Source organism: Oncorhynchus clarkii, chromosome 1 (assembly GCF_045791955.1).
Source record: "Oncorhynchus clarkii lewisi isolate Uvic-CL-2024 chromosome 1, UVic_Ocla_1.0, whole genome shotgun sequence".
Lineage (NCBI taxonomy): Eukaryota > Metazoa > Chordata > Actinopteri > Salmoniformes > Salmonidae > Oncorhynchus > Oncorhynchus clarkii.
In genome coordinates this window covers 68,838,137-68,858,631 of record NC_092147.1, presented here as the reverse complement: position 1 = coordinate 68,858,631, position 20,495 = coordinate 68,838,137, and the positions used below count along the sequence as shown (strand labels likewise).

The 20,495-nt window shown below is 45.0% G+C and overlaps 1 protein-coding gene across 15 annotated transcripts in view; it reads left to right on the top strand.

Moving 5' to 3' along the window:
• Window positions 1–20,495, top strand: part of LOC139411391 (calcium/calmodulin-dependent protein kinase type II subunit gamma-like) — a 116,722-nt gene that overhangs the window by 81,582 nt on the left and 14,645 nt on the right. For 3 of the 15 annotated variants that reach the window (XM_071157739.1, XM_071157710.1, XM_071157695.1), the window contains exons 10-17: window positions 1,930–2,052; window positions 2,213–2,296; window positions 2,412–2,454; window positions 3,279–3,338; window positions 7,898–7,941; window positions 13,974–14,057; window positions 18,309–18,353; window positions 18,908–18,953. In XM_071157739.1, coding sequence (XP_071013840.1) covers window positions 1,930–2,052; window positions 2,213–2,296; window positions 2,412–2,454; window positions 3,279–3,338; window positions 7,898–7,941; window positions 13,974–14,057; window positions 18,309–18,353; window positions 18,908–18,953 — 529 coding nt within the window. Of the gene's footprint in view, window positions 1–1,929; window positions 2,053–2,212; window positions 2,297–2,411; window positions 2,455–3,278; window positions 3,339–7,897; window positions 7,942–9,038; window positions 9,072–13,973; window positions 14,058–18,308; window positions 18,354–18,907; window positions 18,963–20,495 lie in introns of all 15 variants that reach the window. The other 12 variants (XM_071157731.1, XM_071157702.1, XM_071157755.1 and 9 more) reach the window with 10 other exon arrangements.

Genomic DNA, 20,495 nt, shown 5'->3' with positions numbered 1-20,495 from the left:
CCATTTAAGATTCATGGAGGCCACTATGTTCTTGGGGACCTTCAATGCTGCAGATATTTTTTGGTACTCTTCCCCAGATCTGTGCCTTGACACAATCCTGTCTCGGAGCTCTACGGACAATTCCTTTGCCTCGGAGCTCTACGGACAATTCCTTTGCCTCGGAGCTCTACGGACATTTCCTTAGCCTCGGAGCTCTACGGACAATTCCTTTGCCTCGGAGCTCTACGGACAATTCCTTTGTCTCGGAGCTCTACGGACAATTCCTTTGCCTCGGAGCTCTACGGACAATTCCTTTGTCTCGGAGCTCTACGGACAATTCCTTTGTCTCGGAGCTCTACGGACAATTCCTTCGACCTCATGGTCTGGTTTTTGCTCGGACATGCAGTGTCAACTGTGGGACCTTATATAGACAGGTGTGTGCCTTTCCAAATCATGTCCAATCAATTGAATTTACCATAGGTGGACTCCAATCAAGTTCTAAAAACATCTCAAGAATGATCAATGGAAACAGGATGCACCTGAGCTCAATTTCGAGGCCCATAGCAAAGGGCCTGAATACTTATGTAAATAAGGTATTTCAGTTTTTTTATTTTTAATACATTTGCAAACATTCTAAAATCCTTTTTTCTTTTTGTCATTATAGGGTATTGTGTAGATTGATGAGGATTTTTATTTATTTCATCAATTTTAGAATAAGGCTGTAATGTAACAGAATATGGAAAAAGTCAAGGGGTCTGAATACTTTCCGAAGGCACTGTAATGTGGATGCTATGATGATTACAGGTAGTCCTGAATGAATCGTGAATAATGATGAGAAAGTTACAAAAGCTCAAATATCAGACCCCCAAGACATGCTAACCTCTCACCATGACTTACTATAACAGGGGAGGTTAGCATTTTATATCATACCCCCAAGACATGCTAACCTCTCACCATTACTATAACAAGGGAGGTTAGCATTTTATATCATACCCCCAAGACATGCTAACCTCTCACCATTACTATAACAAGGGAGGTTAGCATTTTATATCATACCCCCAAGACATGCTAACCTCTCACCATTACTATAACAAGGGAGGTTAGCATTTTATATCATACCCCCAAGACATGCTAACCTCTCACCATTACTATAACAAGGGAGGTTAGCATTTTATATCATACCCCCAAGACATGCTAACCTCTCACCATTACTATAACAAGGGAGGTTAGCATTTTATATCATACCCCCAAGACATGCTAACCTCTCACCATTACTATAACAAGGGAGGTTAGCATTTTATATCATACCCCCAAGACATGCTAACCTCTCACCATTACTATAACAAGGGAGGTTAGCATTTTATATCATACCCCCAAGACATGCTAACCTCTCACCATTACTATAACAAGGGAGGTTAGCATTTTATATCATACCCCCAAGACATGCTAACCTCTCACCATTACTATAACAAGGGAGGTTAGCATTTTTTTGGAGTATGATATTTATGCCTCTGTAACTTTCTTGCTCATCATTATTCACGATTCATTCAGGATTATCTGTAATCATGGTAGCAACCACATACTTCACTTTGGACTACATTAATACACATATAAGATCATTTGTCCCAATACTTTTGGTCTCCATACCCGATATGGATGGAAATACCCTCTGCACTTTAACCTCATTGTCATTGCATCCTTTCAAATCCAAAAGTGCTGGAGTACAGAGCCAAAACAACAAAGCATGTCACTGTCCCAAAACTTTTGGAACTCACTGTATGTTTATCTGTGTATTTGTCGTTGTACCGTATTTACTTAATGTGCATCTCTAATGATTTCCTCTCTCTCTCTCTCTCTCTCTCTCTCTCTCTCTCTCTCTCTCTCTCTCTCTCTCTCTCTCTCTCTCTCTCTCTCTCTCTCCCCCCCCTCCCCTCGCTCCCTCCCTCCCAGTTCCCCTCCCCAGAGTGGGACACAGTGACCCCCGAAGCCAAGAACCTGATCAACCAGATGTTGACCATCAACCCTGCCAAGAGGATCACTGCTGACCAGGCTCTCAAGCACCCATGGATCTGCGTAAGTCACCCCATCACCAGGCTATCACTCACACGCTATTACATTTATGGTAACGTTGGCCCCATTTTACCTCCATAACTGGTGCTGGGATGGCGTAATCATTGCTTTGTTGTTACTTCTCTGCTTTCCACCTCTTCTCTGCTCCTCTTCCCCCGACCAGCAACGTTCCACAGTGGCTTCCATGATGCACCGCCAAGAGACTGTGGAGTGCCTGCGCAAGTTCAACGCCAGGAGAAAACTCAAGGTGAGTGTGTACAGACACGGACACTCACTTGGGTGCACACACATATATCCAATCGGTTGTGTTAGAGAGATTGTATATTATCCCCTGTCCTACCTCTGTATTCTGTCTTCTCCAGGGAGCCATCCTCACCACCATGCTGGTGACCAGAAACTTCTCAGGTGAGGGGGGCATCTGGGTCTTCACATTTAGAATGGCATTATAGTGTTCTTCTGCGTTCTAGTCCGTCAAAGTAATCCAAAGATAGGCAATAATACATTTCTGTGTGTTCAGAGGTTTAGTGTCCTTACCTCGGATTGAATCTCCCTTTGAGAGGAAACTGCCTTGAACGCTCTCTCAACCACTTCCCTAAGTAGATGCATTGACCTTTTTGTTGTTAAATCGACTTTATAAATAAGTAGTGACATTTATAATAAGGAGCATTGTAGAGTGCAGATGTGTAGAGTAGGTTGTTTGTCCTTGTATACATCCACAACCCACCTGCGTGCCCAGGAATTCTGGGATACTAAGTTCTATGGCCCACGTTTCCTGGCTAATTGAGACATTTCAGACTATAATTTCAAATCCCAGCAGTACGTAAAGCACTATCGTGGAGGACAGACATTTGACATAGAGCTCTCTGCTCGTAAGAAAGTAGTGTTGTGTGTACAATGTTGCTTCATAACACTGCATAACTGTCACTTGTTGATCTCAGTGTTTTTTTGTGGCAATCTTTTGTTATAGTCGTTTGTGATCAATGATAGGCCATTGAAGTTTTTTTTGTTAACATCGAGTGTGCACACTGGGGTAAGTATCAGTAGGATATACAGCTTGTAGCCCATGGATGTATCTGCCCGCCCTCCTCACATCATCTATGAGATGAAAAAGGTGAGTGAGTGGTGTGAACGGGGGGGGCACTTAAAGAAGTAAGTGACACTGTGCTCTAGAGAGGCCACGCCTCTTGCCTGGTTGGTCCCTCCCAACTGAATGCCTCTCTGTCCAATAGTGGGCCGACAGCACACCAGCCCTGCGGCCACCACCAGCACAGCTGCTCTTGCTTCAGAAGGTATGTTAGTCAGGGCAGGGGAGCCGCAGTAGCCTGGCACTGTGCCAACACTGCCCCCTGGTTTGTTAGCATGTAGCCTGGAGTGCCCGCCACTGACCCTTGGTTTCCCCCACCCCTCACTTACCTGCGCACTGGCACATACTCTACAGCTCTAGAGTGGCCATCCTCCCAACAAGACATCCCACAGACACATACACACACACCCAACCCAGCCTAAAACCCCAAACAGCTAGCAATGCAGGTGTTGAAGCACGTTGGCTAGGAAAAACTCCAGAGAAAGGCCAAAACGTAGGAAGAAACCTAGAGAGGAACCAGGCTATGAGGGGTGGCCAGTCCTCTTCTGGCTGTGCAGGGTGGAGATTATAACAGAACATGGCCAAGATGTTAAAATGTTCATAAATGACCAGCATGGTCAAATAATAGGTCTGGGACAGGTAGCACATCCGGTGAACAGGTCAGGATGCCATAGCCGCAGGCAGAACAGTTGAAACTGGAGCTGCAGCACGGCCAGGTGGACTGGGGACAGCAAGGAGTCATCATGCCAGGTAGTCCTGAGGCATGGTCCCATGGCTCAGGTCCTCCAAGAGAGAGAGAGAGAGAGAGAGAAAGAGAGAATTAGAGAGAGCATACTTAAATTCACACAGGACACCAGATAAGACAGGAGAAGTACTCCAGATATAACAAACTGACCCTAGCCCCCCGACACATAAACTACTGCAGCATAAATACTGGAGGCTGAGACAGGAGGGGTCAGGAGACACTGTGGCCCCATCCGATGATACCCCCGGACAGGGCCAAACAGGAAGGATATAACCCCACCCACTTTGCCAAAGCACAGTCCCCACACCACTAGAGGGATATCTTCAACCACCGACTTACCATCCTGAGACAAGGCCGAGTATAGCCCACAAAGATCTCCGCCACGGCACAACCCAAGGGGGGGCGCCAACCCAGACAGGAAGATCACATCAGTGACTCAACCCACTCAAGTGACGCACCCCTCCTAGGGATGGCATGAAAGAGCACCAGTAAGTCAGTGACTCAGCCCCTGTAATAGGGTTAGAGGCAGAGAATCCCAGTGGAAAGAGGGGAACCGGCCAGGAAGAGACAGAACCCTCTGAGTGATCCAGGACTCTGGACCAAGGCTGGCCCTCCCTAAGGCTTACACGGAACCCAAACCGGCTGCGCGCGTGCGCCATCGTGCATACATTTATTTTGTCCCCACACACCAAACGCGATCACGACACACAGGTTAAAATATCAAAACAAACTCTGAACCAATTACACTAATTTGGGGACAGGTTGAAAAGCATTAAACATTTATGGCAATTTATCTAGTTAGCTTGCACTTGCTAGCTAATTTGTCCTATTTAGCTAGCTTGCTGTTGCTAGCTAATTGGTCCTGGGATATAAACATTAGGTTGTTATTTTACCTGAAATGTACAAGGTCCTCTACTCCGACAAATAATCCACACATAAAACAGTCAACCAAATCGTTTCTAGTCATCTCTCCTCCTTCCAGGCTTTTTCATCTTTGAACTTAAATGGTGATTGGCATCTAAACTTTCATAGTATTACCATGACAACCAGCAACACAGTTCATCTTTCAATCACCCACGTGGGTATAACCAATGAGGAGATTGCACGTGGGTACCTGCTTCTATAAACCAATGAGGAGATGGGAGAGGCAGGACTGCGTCAGAAATAGAAAGGAGTTCTATTTTAGCCCTTGGCAATGCATTAACATTGTGTGATGTTCTAAAGAAATGAGAATTGAAGATGACAGACATAGTTCTCATTGTCACACGGGCACTCTCTCACGTAGGTAGGGAGTCAAATCAAATCAAATTGTATTTGTCACATGCTTGGTAAACAACAGGTGTGGACTAACTGTTAAATGCTTACTTACGGGCCCTTCCCAACAATGCAGAATGAAAGAAAATAGAGAAATAATAGAAAAGTAAAACACGTAATAATAGATACACAACGAGTAACGATAACTTGGCTATATACACGGGGTACCAGTACAGAGTGGATGTGCAGGGGTACGAGGTAATAGAGATAGAATATGTACATATAACTAGGAATAAAGGGACAAATAATAAACAGTAACAGCAGCGTATGTGATGAGTCAAAAAGATTCTATGCAGATAGTCCGGGTAGCTATTTAGTTAACTGTTTAACTAGCTATTTAGCAGTCTTATTGCCTGAGGGTAGAAGCTATTCAGGCTCATCTTGGTTCCAGACTTGGTGCATCAGTAATGCTTGCCGTCTGGTAGCAGAGAGAACAGTTTATGACTTGGGTGGCTGGAGTCTTTGACAATTACACCGCCTGGTATAGAGGTCCTGGATGGCAGGAAGCTCGGCCCCAGTGATTTACTCAATTTCGGCCCCGTCGATGTGAATGGGGGCGTGCTCGGCCGTCCTTTCCCTGTAGTCCATGATCAGCTCCTTTGTCATGCTGACATTAAGAGAGAGGTTGTTGTCCTGGCACCACACTGCCAGGTCTCTGACCTCCCTATAGGCTGTCTCATTGTCGTCGTCGATCAGGCCTACCACTGTCGTGTCGTCTACAAACTTAATGATGATGTTGGTTAGTCTGCTATATTTAGAGCTGTCTGAGGCTGTGTGATAGCAGACAGAAATCTCCTTTCCATAATAATGACATTTGTCAGGTGACAATGGCCTTATTTTGTCTAAATTCAGACATATTTCACACCTTCAACATTAACCTGATTTAGCTTAGGTTATTAATGCACACTAAGTCACAGCGCTGATACAATAGGACTGTGTGAGTGTGTGCATGCACAATATGTGTGCCAGTCTACCTACCTAGTGTGTGCATGTCTCTCTTTCTTTCCACTAAATAAATCTTTGTCAACGAACGTTTGGGCAGTCTTAGCTCTAAAAACAAAACAACAATCACCCACACCCTACTTTCCCTCCGCAAATCAGTCCAATTAACATCCACAGATCTTAATCAATTCCCAGTTGATGCCAATACCCCACAGCCTCATTGCATTCGCCTGCATGGACTAGCACCTCCAACCAGCCAGCATGTATCTGTGCCTCTGCAAGCCTGCATGGGTTACCAGATGCACCTGGGTGGTTCTGATTTCTTTCTCGTTTTATCTCTTTCGGTGTTGCTTGCTCCGTTTGATTTCTTCCCGTCGTGAACCTTCCTATGGTGAAAGAGCAGCACTATGTCACTGGCAGCTTGAGTTGGTTGGTGATGGGTCACGCCCACAGAAGCTTTGAGTAACACTTGGACACGACCCCTTGGCCCTTTCTGTTGCTGTTTGTTGTCTTGTTTCTCCCGCCTGGATGATAGATGGAATTCAATTGTTTTAATTGCAGCAGTTGAACGAAGATATACTGGTTACGGCTTACAACCGCAGTACAGTCTATCTAGGCTTTAGATGCCTGGAAGGCAGGGTGTCTCCCTGTTTTCCCCTATGATGCACCCTTTAGCTGGGCTGCACTCTAGGAGCTGAGCTGCAACCTGGGAGCTGTAGTATGCTGTGGATAATGCATGCCAAGCTTTTGATATGACCCACCAACCACCATCGCATGAACCACCTGCGAACGAGCCCGAGTCCAATGTGCCTGTTGTCACGATATATGAAGATACTGACCTTTAAAAAACAAACATCTTGCCCTTTTTTCCCCTTGCCCTCCTTCCTACATTTTTCAATGGAAGGTAAGGGACTGAGGATCTGTGAGACCTGATTGAAGGTTATCATATATATGTGTTTGTGTGTGTATTTTTCTCAGTCTCTGTGTCTCTCTCTGTGTGTTTATATGTCTCACTCTCTGTGTGTTTATATGTCTAACTCTCTGTGTGTTTATATGTCTCTCTCTCTGTGTGTTTATATGTCTCACTCTCTGTGTGTTTATATGTCTCTCTCTCTGTGTGTTTATATGTCTCTCTCTCTGTGTGTTTATATGTCTCACTCTCTGTGTGTTTATATGTCTCACTCTCTGTGTGTTTATATGTCTCTCTCTCTGTGTGTTTATATGTCTCACTCTCTGTGTGTTTATATGTCTCTCTCTCTGTGTGTTTATATGTCTCACTCTGTGTGTTTATATGTCTCACTCTCTGTGTGTTTATATGTCTCTCTCTCTGTGTGTTTATATGTCTCACTCTCTGTGTGTTTATATGTCTCACTCTCTGTGGTTTTTATTTTTCTATGTGAGCGTTTGCAATGTACTGTAATGTATGTACAGTGTGTGTGGCGTCGAGAGCATGTATGCGATATGTGATAATATGTCTGTGAGGCATGCTGAAAAGGAAACGGTACTGTTGTACCACCCTGCTCTCACTGTACGTACAGGTACCCTGCTCCCTACAGTCTTCAATGTCCAAGCGTCAGATGACTACTGAGCAGGTCTTCTACTGAGCAGGTCTTCACCTCAGTGACCACAGAGGCTTGTGACATCACTGTCCTCTATTTTCCTCCGACACTATGGCTCCTGGTTGATTGACGCTGGGCGTGGTTTGTTCTAGATTAGCTGCCAGTCATGTCCTAATGTCTGTCCCTCTCTCTCTTCTGTTTCAGCATGCAAAAGTTTACTCAACAAGAAGTCAGATGGTGGAGTGAAGGTAAGGGTTTTGAGCTGTATGGAAGCTCTGTGCCTCATCTCTTTTTCTCTTCTCCTGTCTTTTGAGTGCTCTCTCTCTCTCTCTCTCTCTCTCTCTCTCTCTCTCTCTCTCTCTCTCTCTCCTGCTCTTGCTATATCTATATTTTCCTGAGAAGTGCGTTGGCATTAGGAGACAGATTTCCAGTGTATGCCGTGGGAATGGAGAGACGTTTTGGTCTCCCCTTCCCCAAGACGTCTTACTTCTTAAGACGTCTCACAACTCAGTGTCTGTAATGTTTATAAAATGACAGGCAGTTGAAATATCGCTTGCTGGGGGGGGAACGGTATTATAGGTTATTATAGATAAAGGTTATTATAGATAAATATTACTTCACTGTCCATATCAGCTGTCCAGATTGTGTAAATTGTATATAATCTACACCCATAGTAATTGATAGTAAAGTTATGATTTTCAGTTTGGATGTGTGTGAGTGTGTAACTTTGTGTGTGCAGACAGCTAGCACAGAAAGACACATTTTTCACCAGCAAAACCTCTCCTCTGATCCTAAGTGATCCGAGTGATCCGCATGCTGAACGATCATTGGTTTTCAACACGGAGTCAGTGCATGCAGTGAAGTGCCATGATCGACAAAAGGCCAAACAATAACCAGGTCTAAAGCAACACAACCCGCCTTAACGTTGAAAAGAAAAGCTGCACATTCTAGTAGCTCCGGCGCAATCATTTATTTACCAACGTTTCCAGAGCTAAGTCGTCTTCATCAGGGTGTCATGTCAAACACTGCAGGTCACAAGTATATATAGGCTTCCATTGGACACACGCAGGTGTTTGTAATCTGTGGCATGATATCATTGGTCATGATCATAAATTTGTTGAATATGACTTAACGGATCCATATTGCTTTACAGCTATGTCATTTTATTTTATTGGTGGAAAGCAACTCCCTCTATGTTTCCCGTTTGTCCTTCTTCAAGCTCCTGTGGATGTGTTTTTCTCTGTGGGATCTAACTGGCAGCTTCATTTTTTCCCCCCTCTATTTTTATTGGTTCATTTTTCCCTATGATGCCCTGTTTTTCCCCTCTCTGTTGCAATCTGTTCAGAAAAGGAAGTCCAGCTCCAGTGTTTGTTTGATGGTGAGATCTGCTTTGTCTTTCTCTATCTCCTTCTCTCTTTTGTTCCCTCTCTCTCTTTCTCTCTCGGTTGAGATGCTCGAGGGTCTGTGGCAGTTTGTCTTGTTGGAATTCCATTGGCTCTCTCAACTCCATCCAACATCTCCAGCATTCCCACCACCACAACCATTTCCCTTCCACAGAACCCGTATCTACAGTACATGGGCTAACACACGCATACATGCGCAAACAGACACGCAAACAAATGCTCACACGCAAAAAAACACACACCAGCCCGTTCCTGCATCTGCATTTCCCCTCAATGCTCTCCCCAGCAGCCAGGCCAAGCCTACCTGTCTATGGATTCACTAGCCTACTGTCTCCCCCCCAGAGTAGGCCCTTCATCCCTCACATTGGCTCACAGCTTCAGGGTTGCCCAGAAAGAAGCTGTAGGTCAGTATCAAGCCAGAAAATAAATAGCATTTTTTTTTTTGATGCAGGAAAAAGCCTACGGAACATTTGTCTGTATAGGAGAGAGAACATTTGTCTGTATAGGAGAGAGAACATTTGTCTGTATAGGAGAGAGAACATTTGTCTGTATAGGAGAGAGACACACAAGTGACACACCCCCCCTCCCCCCATTTCACTTTCCCAGAGACGCACTGATTACCATGGCAATGGTAGTGTATCCAATGGCAGCAGACTTGGCCTAGCAACAGGAATAGGGTGCATTTGTGCCATTGTAAATATCTATATTTTCTGTTTCTTTATTTTTCAAGTTTTGGAGGATTTATTGAACCCTCATGTTTTTTTCCCCTTTAAGAGAAACTTTCTATTTTTTTCCCACTTTTATTTTTTCTGTCTTGGTTGCCTACAAAATCATATTTAGCAGCAACAACCCAGTAGTGACCGATACATCTTTTGGGGAATGTCACAGGACAGAGAATGTCACAGGGTAAAGAACACTCTGAAATGGTCATCCAATCCCAGCCTCTCTGTAGTGACCAACAGGACAGGGGTAGTCAAATCCGCATTACTGCTGGCTTTATTTACTCCCTGGCAGTTGATTGACCAGTGTTACTGATTGACCAGAGATTCCAATCACCTGGTGTCCCAGGTCTGAATTACTCCGTGATTAGAGGGGAATGATAGAAACCAGCAGTACTGCAGACCTTGAGGCCGGAATTGAGTAAGGATGGGGCATAAGAGATGTGGAGTGCTTGCATGTGCAGTCACCTACAGTACCTACACTAAATATACAGAAGTATGTGGATACCCCTTCAAATTAGTGGATTCAGCCACACCCATTGCTGACAGGTGTATAAAATAGATCACACAGCCTTGTAATCTACATAGACAGACATTGGCAGTAGAATGTCCTCACTGAAGAGCTCAGTGACTTTCAACGTGGCACCGTCATAGGATGCCACCTTTCCAACAAGTCAGTTCATCAAATTTCAGCCCTGCTATAGCTGCCCCGGTCAACAGTAAGTGCTGTTGTTGTGAAGTGGAAACATCTAGGAGCAACGACGTCTCACCCGTGAAGTGGTAGGCCACACACGCTCACGGAACGGGACCACCAAGTGCTTAAGCGTGGAAAAATCGTCTGTCCTCAGTTGCAAAACTCACTACCAAGTTCAAAACTGCATCGGGAAGCAATGTCAGCACAATAACGGTTCATCGGAAGCTTCATGAAATAGGTTTCCATGGCCGAGCAGCCATACACAAGCCTAAGATCAACAATGTACAATGCCAAGCGTCGGCTGGGGTGGTGTAAAGCCCGCCGCTGTTAGACTCTGGAGCAGTGAGGAATCATGCTTCACCATCTGGCCGTCTGACGGACGAATCTGGGTTTGTTGGATGCCAAGAGAACGTTACCTGCCCCAATGCATAGTGCCAACTGTAAAGTTTGGTGGAGGAGGAATAATGGCCTGGGGCTGTTTTTCATGGTTAGGGCTAGGCCCCTTAGTTCCAGTGAAGGGAAATCTTAACGCTACAGCATACAATGACATTCTAGACGATTCTGTGCTTCCAATTTTGTGGCAACAGTTTGGGGAAGGCCCTTTCCTGTTTCATCATGACAATGCCCCCGTGCACAAAGCGAGGTCCATACAGAAATGGTTTGTTGAGATCGGTGTGCAAGAACTTGACTGGCCTGCAAAGAGCCCTGACCTCAACCCCATCGAAGACCTTAGGAATGAATTGGAACGCTGACTGCGAGCCAGTCCTAATTGCCCAACATCAGTGCCCGACCTCACTAATGCTCTTGTGGCTGAATGGAAGCAAGTCCCCGCAGCAATGCTCCAACATCTAGTGGAAAGCCTTTCCAGAAGAGTGGAGGCTGTTATTGCCCATGATTTTGAAATGAGATGTTCGACGAGCAGGTGTCCACATACTTTTGGCCATGTAGTGTACCTCACATGTCTTTGGCTGCATTTACACAGGCAGCCAAATTTTGATCATGTTTTACTAATTGGTCTTTTGACCAATCAAATCAGCACTGAAAAATATCTTATGTGAAAAGATCTGATGTGATTGGTCAGAATACCAGTGAGTGGAAAAAATAACAGAATTGGGCTGCCTGTGTAGACGTAGCCATAGAGCCTCATTGGGGCCCACTGTAAGGATTCATCCCACAGCCTGGACCCCTCTTCTCTGGCCATCCTGCACCACCTCACCCACCCCAGCACTATCTCAAGCCCCATGCTTACCACCACTGCACACTCCCCACAACACCATACACACTCCATGAAAATATCTGCTATGTAGAGTAGCTGTCATTTGTGGTTTGGGTTTGAATGTAGGTCAGTTGTTTTTCAGTCTAATTGTAAAAGGTATATTATATTGAATTGAAATGGGAATCTGTGAGCCTACCAGGAAAATGAATCAAGAAATTGTATTTAAAGCTAGTCTAAATTATATTTATAACATTGATATAGTGTAGTGTAGCGTAAATACTACTATTTATAATTTAAAGGTAGAATTCTTAATTAAAACAATAACAATTAGGCTATACAGTGTTTGTTTACATTGACTTTGTTTACAAACATTGGAGTAAAATAGCTTATATTTTGGGTTCTGTTGAGGTACGACAGTTAAATTAAGCTCATGATGCATATAAGTGATATTCTTCAAGAATCAATGGGTAAATATCATTAATTTATAAGTAAAAAAAATGGATGTAGCAATTAAGGATTCTAGCTTTAAGAGATGATGCCGTCTTAACGACGACAGCTCGTGTTCTCTTTGATGTAAAGATTCCGATGTTAGAAATATACAGTAGGCTACACAGTATTATAGTCTTATCAGAGTCAGGTTCTCTACCCCAGAGCTGGAACGGCTCAACTAGACACGGAAGCTTTGCTTGTATTACTCTTGGGATGGAATGAGTGTTTAACATGCTCTCTTCAAACCTATTGTGGGTCCATTAAAACCAAAAGAATGTCCATATTGCTTAGAACAATAATACTACAATCAAATGTGCCCACCATCACAACCATCTCATCCCCTTTCATGAGTAGTTGTGATTATTTAGCCGTTAGTTTCTGTTATAAGAGAAGGAGAGGAGTGGCAGCACTGTGTGACGCGTGTACTGTAGGTTCAGTTTCTGGGGAAGGTGAGCATTGAGCTGGGCCTTGTTCAGTATCGGTGTGAGCACGTCAGAGACGGTGTCAAAAGGCTACTCTGTCTGGGACATTTTATCACCAGTAAAGTACTCCGGTACCAGCTGAAACCTCAACAGCATATTGCTCTTAACCTTTTATTGACAGATCCTACTTTTCAACACCTCTCATGAATTCATCTGTAAAGACTCTGTTAAAGGGACAGTTGCGATTTTAGTTACATTCTTATTTGCCTTGAAGAAATTCTAGGGCCTAGTGCTCTTTATTGACACAACAGTCAGGCTGTGGGTTGTTGGCGAGAGGCTTTCTTCTCCATGCAACTTACTTTTCATTGTCTTACTCAGGAAATCCTCCAGATACATACATGCCTAAACCTTTTGGGAGAAACAACAACCTTCTCATCAAGGCCTTTCACTGCATGCGCAGACTCAGACAACTAGGCGCCGCTAGTCACTTATTCTTCATTCCTTAACCAGATTCTGTAGCCATCTGATATTGGCTGTCAGGGTTGACTCTTTGTGGTCCATAGATGTTAAGTGCTTGTTCTGATCTGATTCCACAAGGTGGTGCAGACTGTGTTCCATGCTGTCCCCGGGGACAGTGGTTTCTTTACCCTAGCAGGTACCAATCAATGTTGAGATTGAAGTGCTGGGTCCTGTCTGCTTCTACTCTCAAAGTCGTTAAGAGATTTTTACAATGTGTTCGATATTCCTGTGTATTTAGAAATGTTACTACCGTGTGCAATATCTGCAAAGATTGTAGACTGTAATGCAACAAGAGAAATCACACTCAAGAGGTAGACACGGACTCAAAACCACTTCAAACACCCAATTGGAGACCTCCACACAGGCATTTCCGAAATGAAAGAAAATCGCTAAATTAATTTAGCGTGTCAAGAATGTTAATTTGCTCGCACAGAAGTGTCAATGTCTTCAGAGCGCGTCTTTCTGCACCTACAAATTCCTTTTGACTTTCAAAAGAGGCAGTCATTTCATGTATCAAAGGGAAAACACTGCTGCTGAATTAAAGCAAGTGCGTAGTGCACACTGTACAGACAACAATTGTCCCTGGAAAAACACCATCCGGACACATTGGCAGGCACACTGCAGGCGTAAGTCTCTGCAGACAACATTGTTTACTGTAGCCTGAAGAAGATATCTCTTCCATGACACACACTCACCGACCTGCACCTCAGCCTCGTAGACTGGGGCTGAACAGTCCCATGGGTCTGCCTACATATATAGAGTATACATACAGTATACTCTGTAGAAGTCATTTTGTGTTGTTGTTTTTTTTGCCCCAGCCGCAGACAAACAACAGTAAAAACAGTGTAGTGAGCAGTACCAGCAGCACCAAAGACAGCAGCATATCATCTTCAGCACCAATGGTATCTCATCTATACTTGCTTTCTCTCATTGTTGCTTTGCTTTAATTCCGTTGGATTAGTCCCTAAGTTTCTGTTCAGTTCTTGCTTTTTGCCATCTGTTTGTCTCATCCCCTCTTTATTGACTCTCCCTTTTCTTTTTCCCTCCGTTCCTTCCACCCTCTCCTCTTCACCTCCATTTTGAAAAAAAGTGTGATGTTGACGATGGTTTTTAAACCGAACAACTGGTTTGTGCCTGTGACCCTCTCTCACTAGGCTCCTGTTATACCCAATCCTACTTTCTTGTCAAACACAGACATGTATGACAATGCACAACTAAACATACACAGATAATGGTATTTTAGAATATATTCACAATGCCACGATTGAATGTTCCTAGGGGTCAGTTGTGGGTATTTGTATTTGTCCCGTGATAATGCTGGGGATTTGATACGCTACACATTTACAGGACGCTAGCTCAATAACCGGGGTGTGTCAAAATATATATTTTTTAACTTGATACCAAATTCAAAACAAGGAAATTCAAAAGCTCATTAAAACCATGGGTAAAACAGGATCCAGAAAGGTCAGGAAACAGAGATATCCCAATTGTATGGAATATGCAGTCCCTCTATATACACGTATCTCCTTGTGAACCCTTCCCCCAGGGCACCCACACAACATTTCAATAATACAACTCATCTATAGTGACATTGAACCTCCCTTTCCAGTCCTGTCTCTGCCCCTCTACTCTGTTAACAGAACATTTACAGGGGAAGCAAAGAACTGTGGGGAAAAAGCCTAGAGGCATGTATAGTGGTGTCTGTCAGACAGACTACTGAGCTCCAGTGACCTGAGAGAGACATGAAACCTGTAGGAGGGAGAGAATCTTAGCCAGGGTGTTTGGCAAGAATTGTGGAATGTCAATCAGGCACCCAGCAGGGCTCTACACTGACGTTTTTAACAATGAGCACGTGTTCGCCTAAGTTGAAAAATGTAGGCACACACAAAGACATTTAGGAGCACAATGCTAAATATTTGAGGTGAGAAGGCTAGAATCCTTCATTTTTCTTTTTGCTCCTAAATTCACATTCCAGGTCGCATATACAAGTAACATGGTCGCACTCTAGAGCCCTGCCCAGGCTAAGAGAAACCCTTTTCTATCGAAGCCAAATCACTCTAGAGCCCTGCCCAGGCTAAGAGAAACCCTTTTCTATCGAAGCCAAATCACTCTAGAGCCCTGCCCAGGCTAAGAGAAACCCTTTTCTATCAAAGCCAAATCACTCTAGAGCCCTGCCCAGGCTAAGAGAAACCCTTTTCTATCAAAGCCAAATCGCTCTAGAGCCCTGCCCAGGCAAAGAGAAACCCTTTTCTATCAAAGCCAAATCACTCTAGAGCCCTGCCCAGGCTAAGAGAAACCCTTTTCTATCAAAGCCAAATCACTCTAGAGCCCTGCCCAGGCTAAGAGAAACCCTTTTCTATCAAAGCCAAATCACTCTAGAGCCCTGCCCAGGCAAAGAGAAACCCTTTTCTATCAAAGCCAAATCACTCTAGAGCCCTGCCCAGGCAAAGAGAAACCCTTTTCCATCAAAGCCAAATCACTCTAGAGCCCTGCCCAGGCTAAGAGAAACACTTTTCTATCAAAGCCAAATCACTCTAGAGCCCTGCCCAGGCTAAGAGAAACCCCTTTCTATCAAAGCCAAATCACTCTAGAGCCCTGCCCAGGCTAAGAGAAACCCCTTTCTATCAAAGCCAAATCACTCTAGAGCCCTGCCCAGGCTAAGAGTAACCCTTTTCTATCAAAGCCAAATCACTCTAGAGCCCTGCCCAGGCTAAGAGAAACCCTTTTCTATCGAAGCCAAATCACTCTAGAGCCCTGCCCAGGCTAAGAGAAACCCTTTTTAAAGCCAAATCCCTCTAGAGCCCTGCCCAGGCTAAGAGAAACCCTTTTCTATCGAAGCCAAATCACTCTAGAGCCCTGCCCAGGCTAAGAGAAACCCTTTTCTATCAAAGCCAAATCACTCTAGAGCCCTGCCCAGGCTAAGAGAAACCCTTTTCTATCGAAGCCAAATCACTCTAGAGCCCTGCCCAGGCTAAGAGAAACCCTTTTTAAAGCCAAATCCCTCTAGAGCCCTGCCCAGGCTAAGAGAAACCCTTTTCTATCAAATCCAAATCACTCTAGAGCCCTGCCCAGGCTAAGAGAAACCCTTTTTAAAGCCAAATCCCTCTAGAGCCCTGCCCAGGCTAAGAGAAACCCTTTTCTATCGAAGCCAAATCACTCTAGAGCCCTGCCCAGGCTAAGAGAAACCCTTTTTAAAGCCAAATCCCTCTAGAGCCCTGCCCAGGCTAAGAGAAACCCTTTTCTATCGAAGCCAAATCACTCTAGAGCCCTGCCCAGGCTAAGAGAAACCCTTTTCTATCAAAGCCAAATCACTCTAGAGCCCTGCCCAGGCTAAGAGAAACCCTTTTCTATCGAAGCCAAATCACTCTAGAGCCCTGCCCAGGCTAAGAGAAACCCTTTTTAAAGCCAAATCCCTCTAGAGCCCTGCCCAGGCTAAGAGAAACCCTTTTCTATCAAATCCAAATCACTCTAGAACCCTGCCCAGGCTAAGAGAAACCCTTTTTAAAGCCAAATCCCTCTAGAGCCCTGCCCAGGCTAAGAGAAACCCTTTTCTATCGAAGCCAAATCACTCTAGAGCCCTGCCCAGGCTAAGAGAAACCCTTTTTAAAGCCAAATCACTCTAGAGCCCTGCCCAGGCTAAGAGAAACCCCTTTCTATCAAAGCCAAATCACTCTAGAGCCCTGCCCAGGCTAAGAGAAACCCTTTTCTATCGAAGCCAAATCCCTCTAGAGCCCTGCCCAGGCTAAGAGAAACCCCTTTCTATCAAAGCCAAATCACTCTAGAGCCCTGCCCAGGCTAAGAGAAACCCTTTTTAAAGCCAAATCACTCTAGAGCCCTGCCCAGGCTAAGAGAAACCCTTTTTAAAGCCAAATCACTCTAGAGCCCTGCCCAGGCTAAGAGAAACCCTTTTCTATCGAAGCCAAATCACTCTAGAGCCCTGCCCAGGCTAAGAGAAACACTTTTCTATCAAAGCCAAATCACTCTAGAGCCCTGCCCAGGCTAAGAGTAACCCTTTTCTATCAAAGCCAAATCACTCTAGAGCCCTGCCCAGGCTAAGAGAAACCCTTTTCTATCAAAGCCAAATCACTCTAGAGCCCTGCCCAGGCTAAGAGAAACCCTTTTTAAAGCCAAATCACTCTAGAGCCCTGCCCAGGCTAAGAGAAACCCTTTTTAAAGCCAAATCACTCTAGAGCCCTGCCCAGGCTAAGAGAAACCCTTTTCTATCAAAGCCAAATCAGAGGACCACCTCCATCAAACTGATTGGGAAGTTTCTTACTCTTCTCCAGTAGGGCTACCGGTAAGCTATTTGCTGTTGTTGTGGATTCATTGGCTGATGTGGTCAGTGTTAAAGGATGGTTTGTCTCTCTGGGTCACCGCTCAGTTGATCTGTCAGTCATCCCAAGACAGTGCTGTTTATGCTATATCAGCTTCCAAGCTTTTTCTGATCAGCTACGATGCATAAACGTCCCGAAGGGCAGAATGTCATTTGTATGTCTCTGTGTGACTTAATTGCCAAAACGTCGCACTATCCCTTTAAGCTAATGGCCTCGTTATCTGAGGGACTGCATCTTCATGTGTAGGTGGTTTTGTTGAGATTGAGTCTGTAGTCCAGTGTCCTGTGGGAAGGTCCAGGGGTGTGCTATGTGGGAGTGCATTGGGGGTGTCTGTGATGCAGTATTGTAAGCTATTAGGCGCTTTTGCGATGAGCGTTTCCATGGTGACTGACTGTGACGGCATGGTCTAGGTTGGAGGGGGGGGGGCTGCTGATCCAATCTCCTAGCCAGTCAATCCCCTCATCCTCAATTCAGACTTTGCAGCCTTTTCTGTCTGTGTGTGTGTCCCCTCTCCTCTGTTTCTTTACGTTGTAGAGGCCCTCTTCTACGTCTGATAGCGCCAATGATAAGTGACATAGTCCTTAGCTCCTTCCTCTAGTGAAATGGGGTAGTTTGTAGTATGGTCTACTTCTCAAAACCCCATCCTGTCTCGTCGCCCCCCAAGACGGAGCCCCTCTGCTGCCTCTGTGCTGTGGCGTGTGTGCTTGGCGCTGTGTGTGTGTGTTTACATGCATCGGGCGTGTGGACTGTGTGTATCCCACACGCCCTGGGCCTTCCCTGGTGGTCGCCGCATGTTAAACTCTCTCCTGCTTCCCCTAGGAACCACAGACCACTGTCGTGCACAACCCAGCTGACGGCACCAAGGTAAGCCACTACTGCACCTCTCTAATCCCATAGCCGCTATAGGCTAATACTAATACTAATGCTAAAATACCTTAGCGTGGTTACTAAGGTACCTCAGAGTGGCTGGAGCTCTACTAAGATACCTTAGAGCGACGCTAACGCCATGAATGCTTAACCACTCCGCGTCTACTGACAGTCACACTAACCCTCAAAACACACAAGCTGCAACTGCTGCAACAGTCCCTCACTCGCCCAAACCACACTGGCTCAGCCACCAAAAAAGTCACATACACACCGAAAAAGTCACAAACACACACCCTTAACACACAGTTTGTACACCACCTCACCAAAAGGCTGTGTTTGGTGTGGGTCCTCATGCGCTCGCCCTCCTGTCTGCCTGGCTGGTTTGTGCAGGGTTTGTGTTCCTCCGAGAGGAGCGTCCGTCCACCTGGGAAAGGCCCCATCCATGTCATCCCTCAGCACACAGACTAACTCTGTTTCCTCCTGTTATATCTCTGTCTCTCCTCCTCCTCTCTGTCCTCCATGTTTCTGTCCATCACTCGTCTTCCCTACAGGGCTCTACAGAGAGCTGTAACATCACAGAAGAGGAGGATGTGAAAGGTAGGAAAGGTATGCCCAACGTTCACCTACTCTGCTTGTTTTCGCACGTCTTCTATCTATTTATCTGTCTGCAAAAGTGTTGGTCAGAAAGACAGGGCTAGAGTTCACGATGGGCCTCAGATCTTGGCCAGTGGATCCTCTTGAGGTAGTATGTATTATGCACGTGATTGAAGAAGCCATAGTTATGAGAAATGGGGATACATAAATGATCATTCATGTGCTCCTGTGTTGTCAATCCTTCTCCTTAATTTCTTTAGAAAGAGAATCGATTATGATCAAGGCCTGGGAAGCCTTTGATGGCCTGAGTTAACTTTCAGGCTGGTGTCTGGGCCTGTGAGCATCTGGGAAATGTACCCTATAGGAGAGGTAAACACAGATGGAAGGTGTTTGTAAATGAGTATACATTATATGGCTAGAGAGGGAATGAGGAAGCACTGCCATATTGGAGAATAGCCTTTCCTTTGGTCCTTACAGCTGCTGTGGAGAAGTCAAAGAAGTTAGTATTCCTACAGAGTGAAAGGAAATGTCTTGCTGAGAATGAAAAATAGCACAGTAGTCTTAGCTTTTCAGACTGTGAGAGACGGAGCTGAATACTGGGTGGTCTAGCCGTGGACGTAGACTATGCTTTGTCTGAACAATTTACTAAACTAGCACATTATGGCCTTATATGTCTTTAGATAGTCCCTAGTTTCCCTATTCTTGGTCTCACAGCTCCCCTGGGCTTAAAGAGTTGGGACTCCACCACTCTAAAACGTGTGTGTGTGTGTGTGTGTGTGTGTGTGTGTGTGTGTGTGTGTGTGTGTGTGTGTGTGTGTCTGTGTGTGTGTGTGTGTGTGTGTGTGTGTTTGCTTGCGCATGTGCGCTATCAGTCTGCACTCAGAGCTCAATAACATGGATGACAGAGCTGTCCTGTTCAGAAGAGTCGTCAAACGATGGGTTTACAGGTGTGAAAACGTGGCCTTTTTACTGCTCGTCCAAACTGCTGTGTTTACATAACAACTTCGTCCTATTTTAACTGGTTGCTTAAACAGTGTTAACAAGTGGTGGGCGAGGGGCACCCTCATTTCAAGTCGTCAGGAGATATAGCAACAGACTCCAGGACTGACAGGTTCTCTGGCACTGACGTCATCCTGCCGACGAGCGAAAAGGCCCCACATTCTGAGAGAGGGTGACAAAATGTGCTAACACAGAGGCCTCTTTCAGGTCTTAAACACAGAGACACAGATATAGACGTGCGCACATAGACACCGGAATCGATGAAAGTCAAACGTCGTACAGGAGTTCCAGAGACCTACAGAGCCTTCAGAAAGTATTCACACACCGCGACTTTTTCCACATTTTGTTGTGTTACAGCCTCAATTTAAATTTGATTCAATTGAGATTTTTGGTCACTGACCTACACACAATACCCAATAATGTCAAAGTGGAATTATGTTTTTTTAAAGTTTTTACAAATTAATAAAAAATGAAAAGCTGAAATGTCTGAAAAGTATTCAACCCCTTTGTTATGGCAAGCCTAAATGAGTTAATGAGTAGACGTTT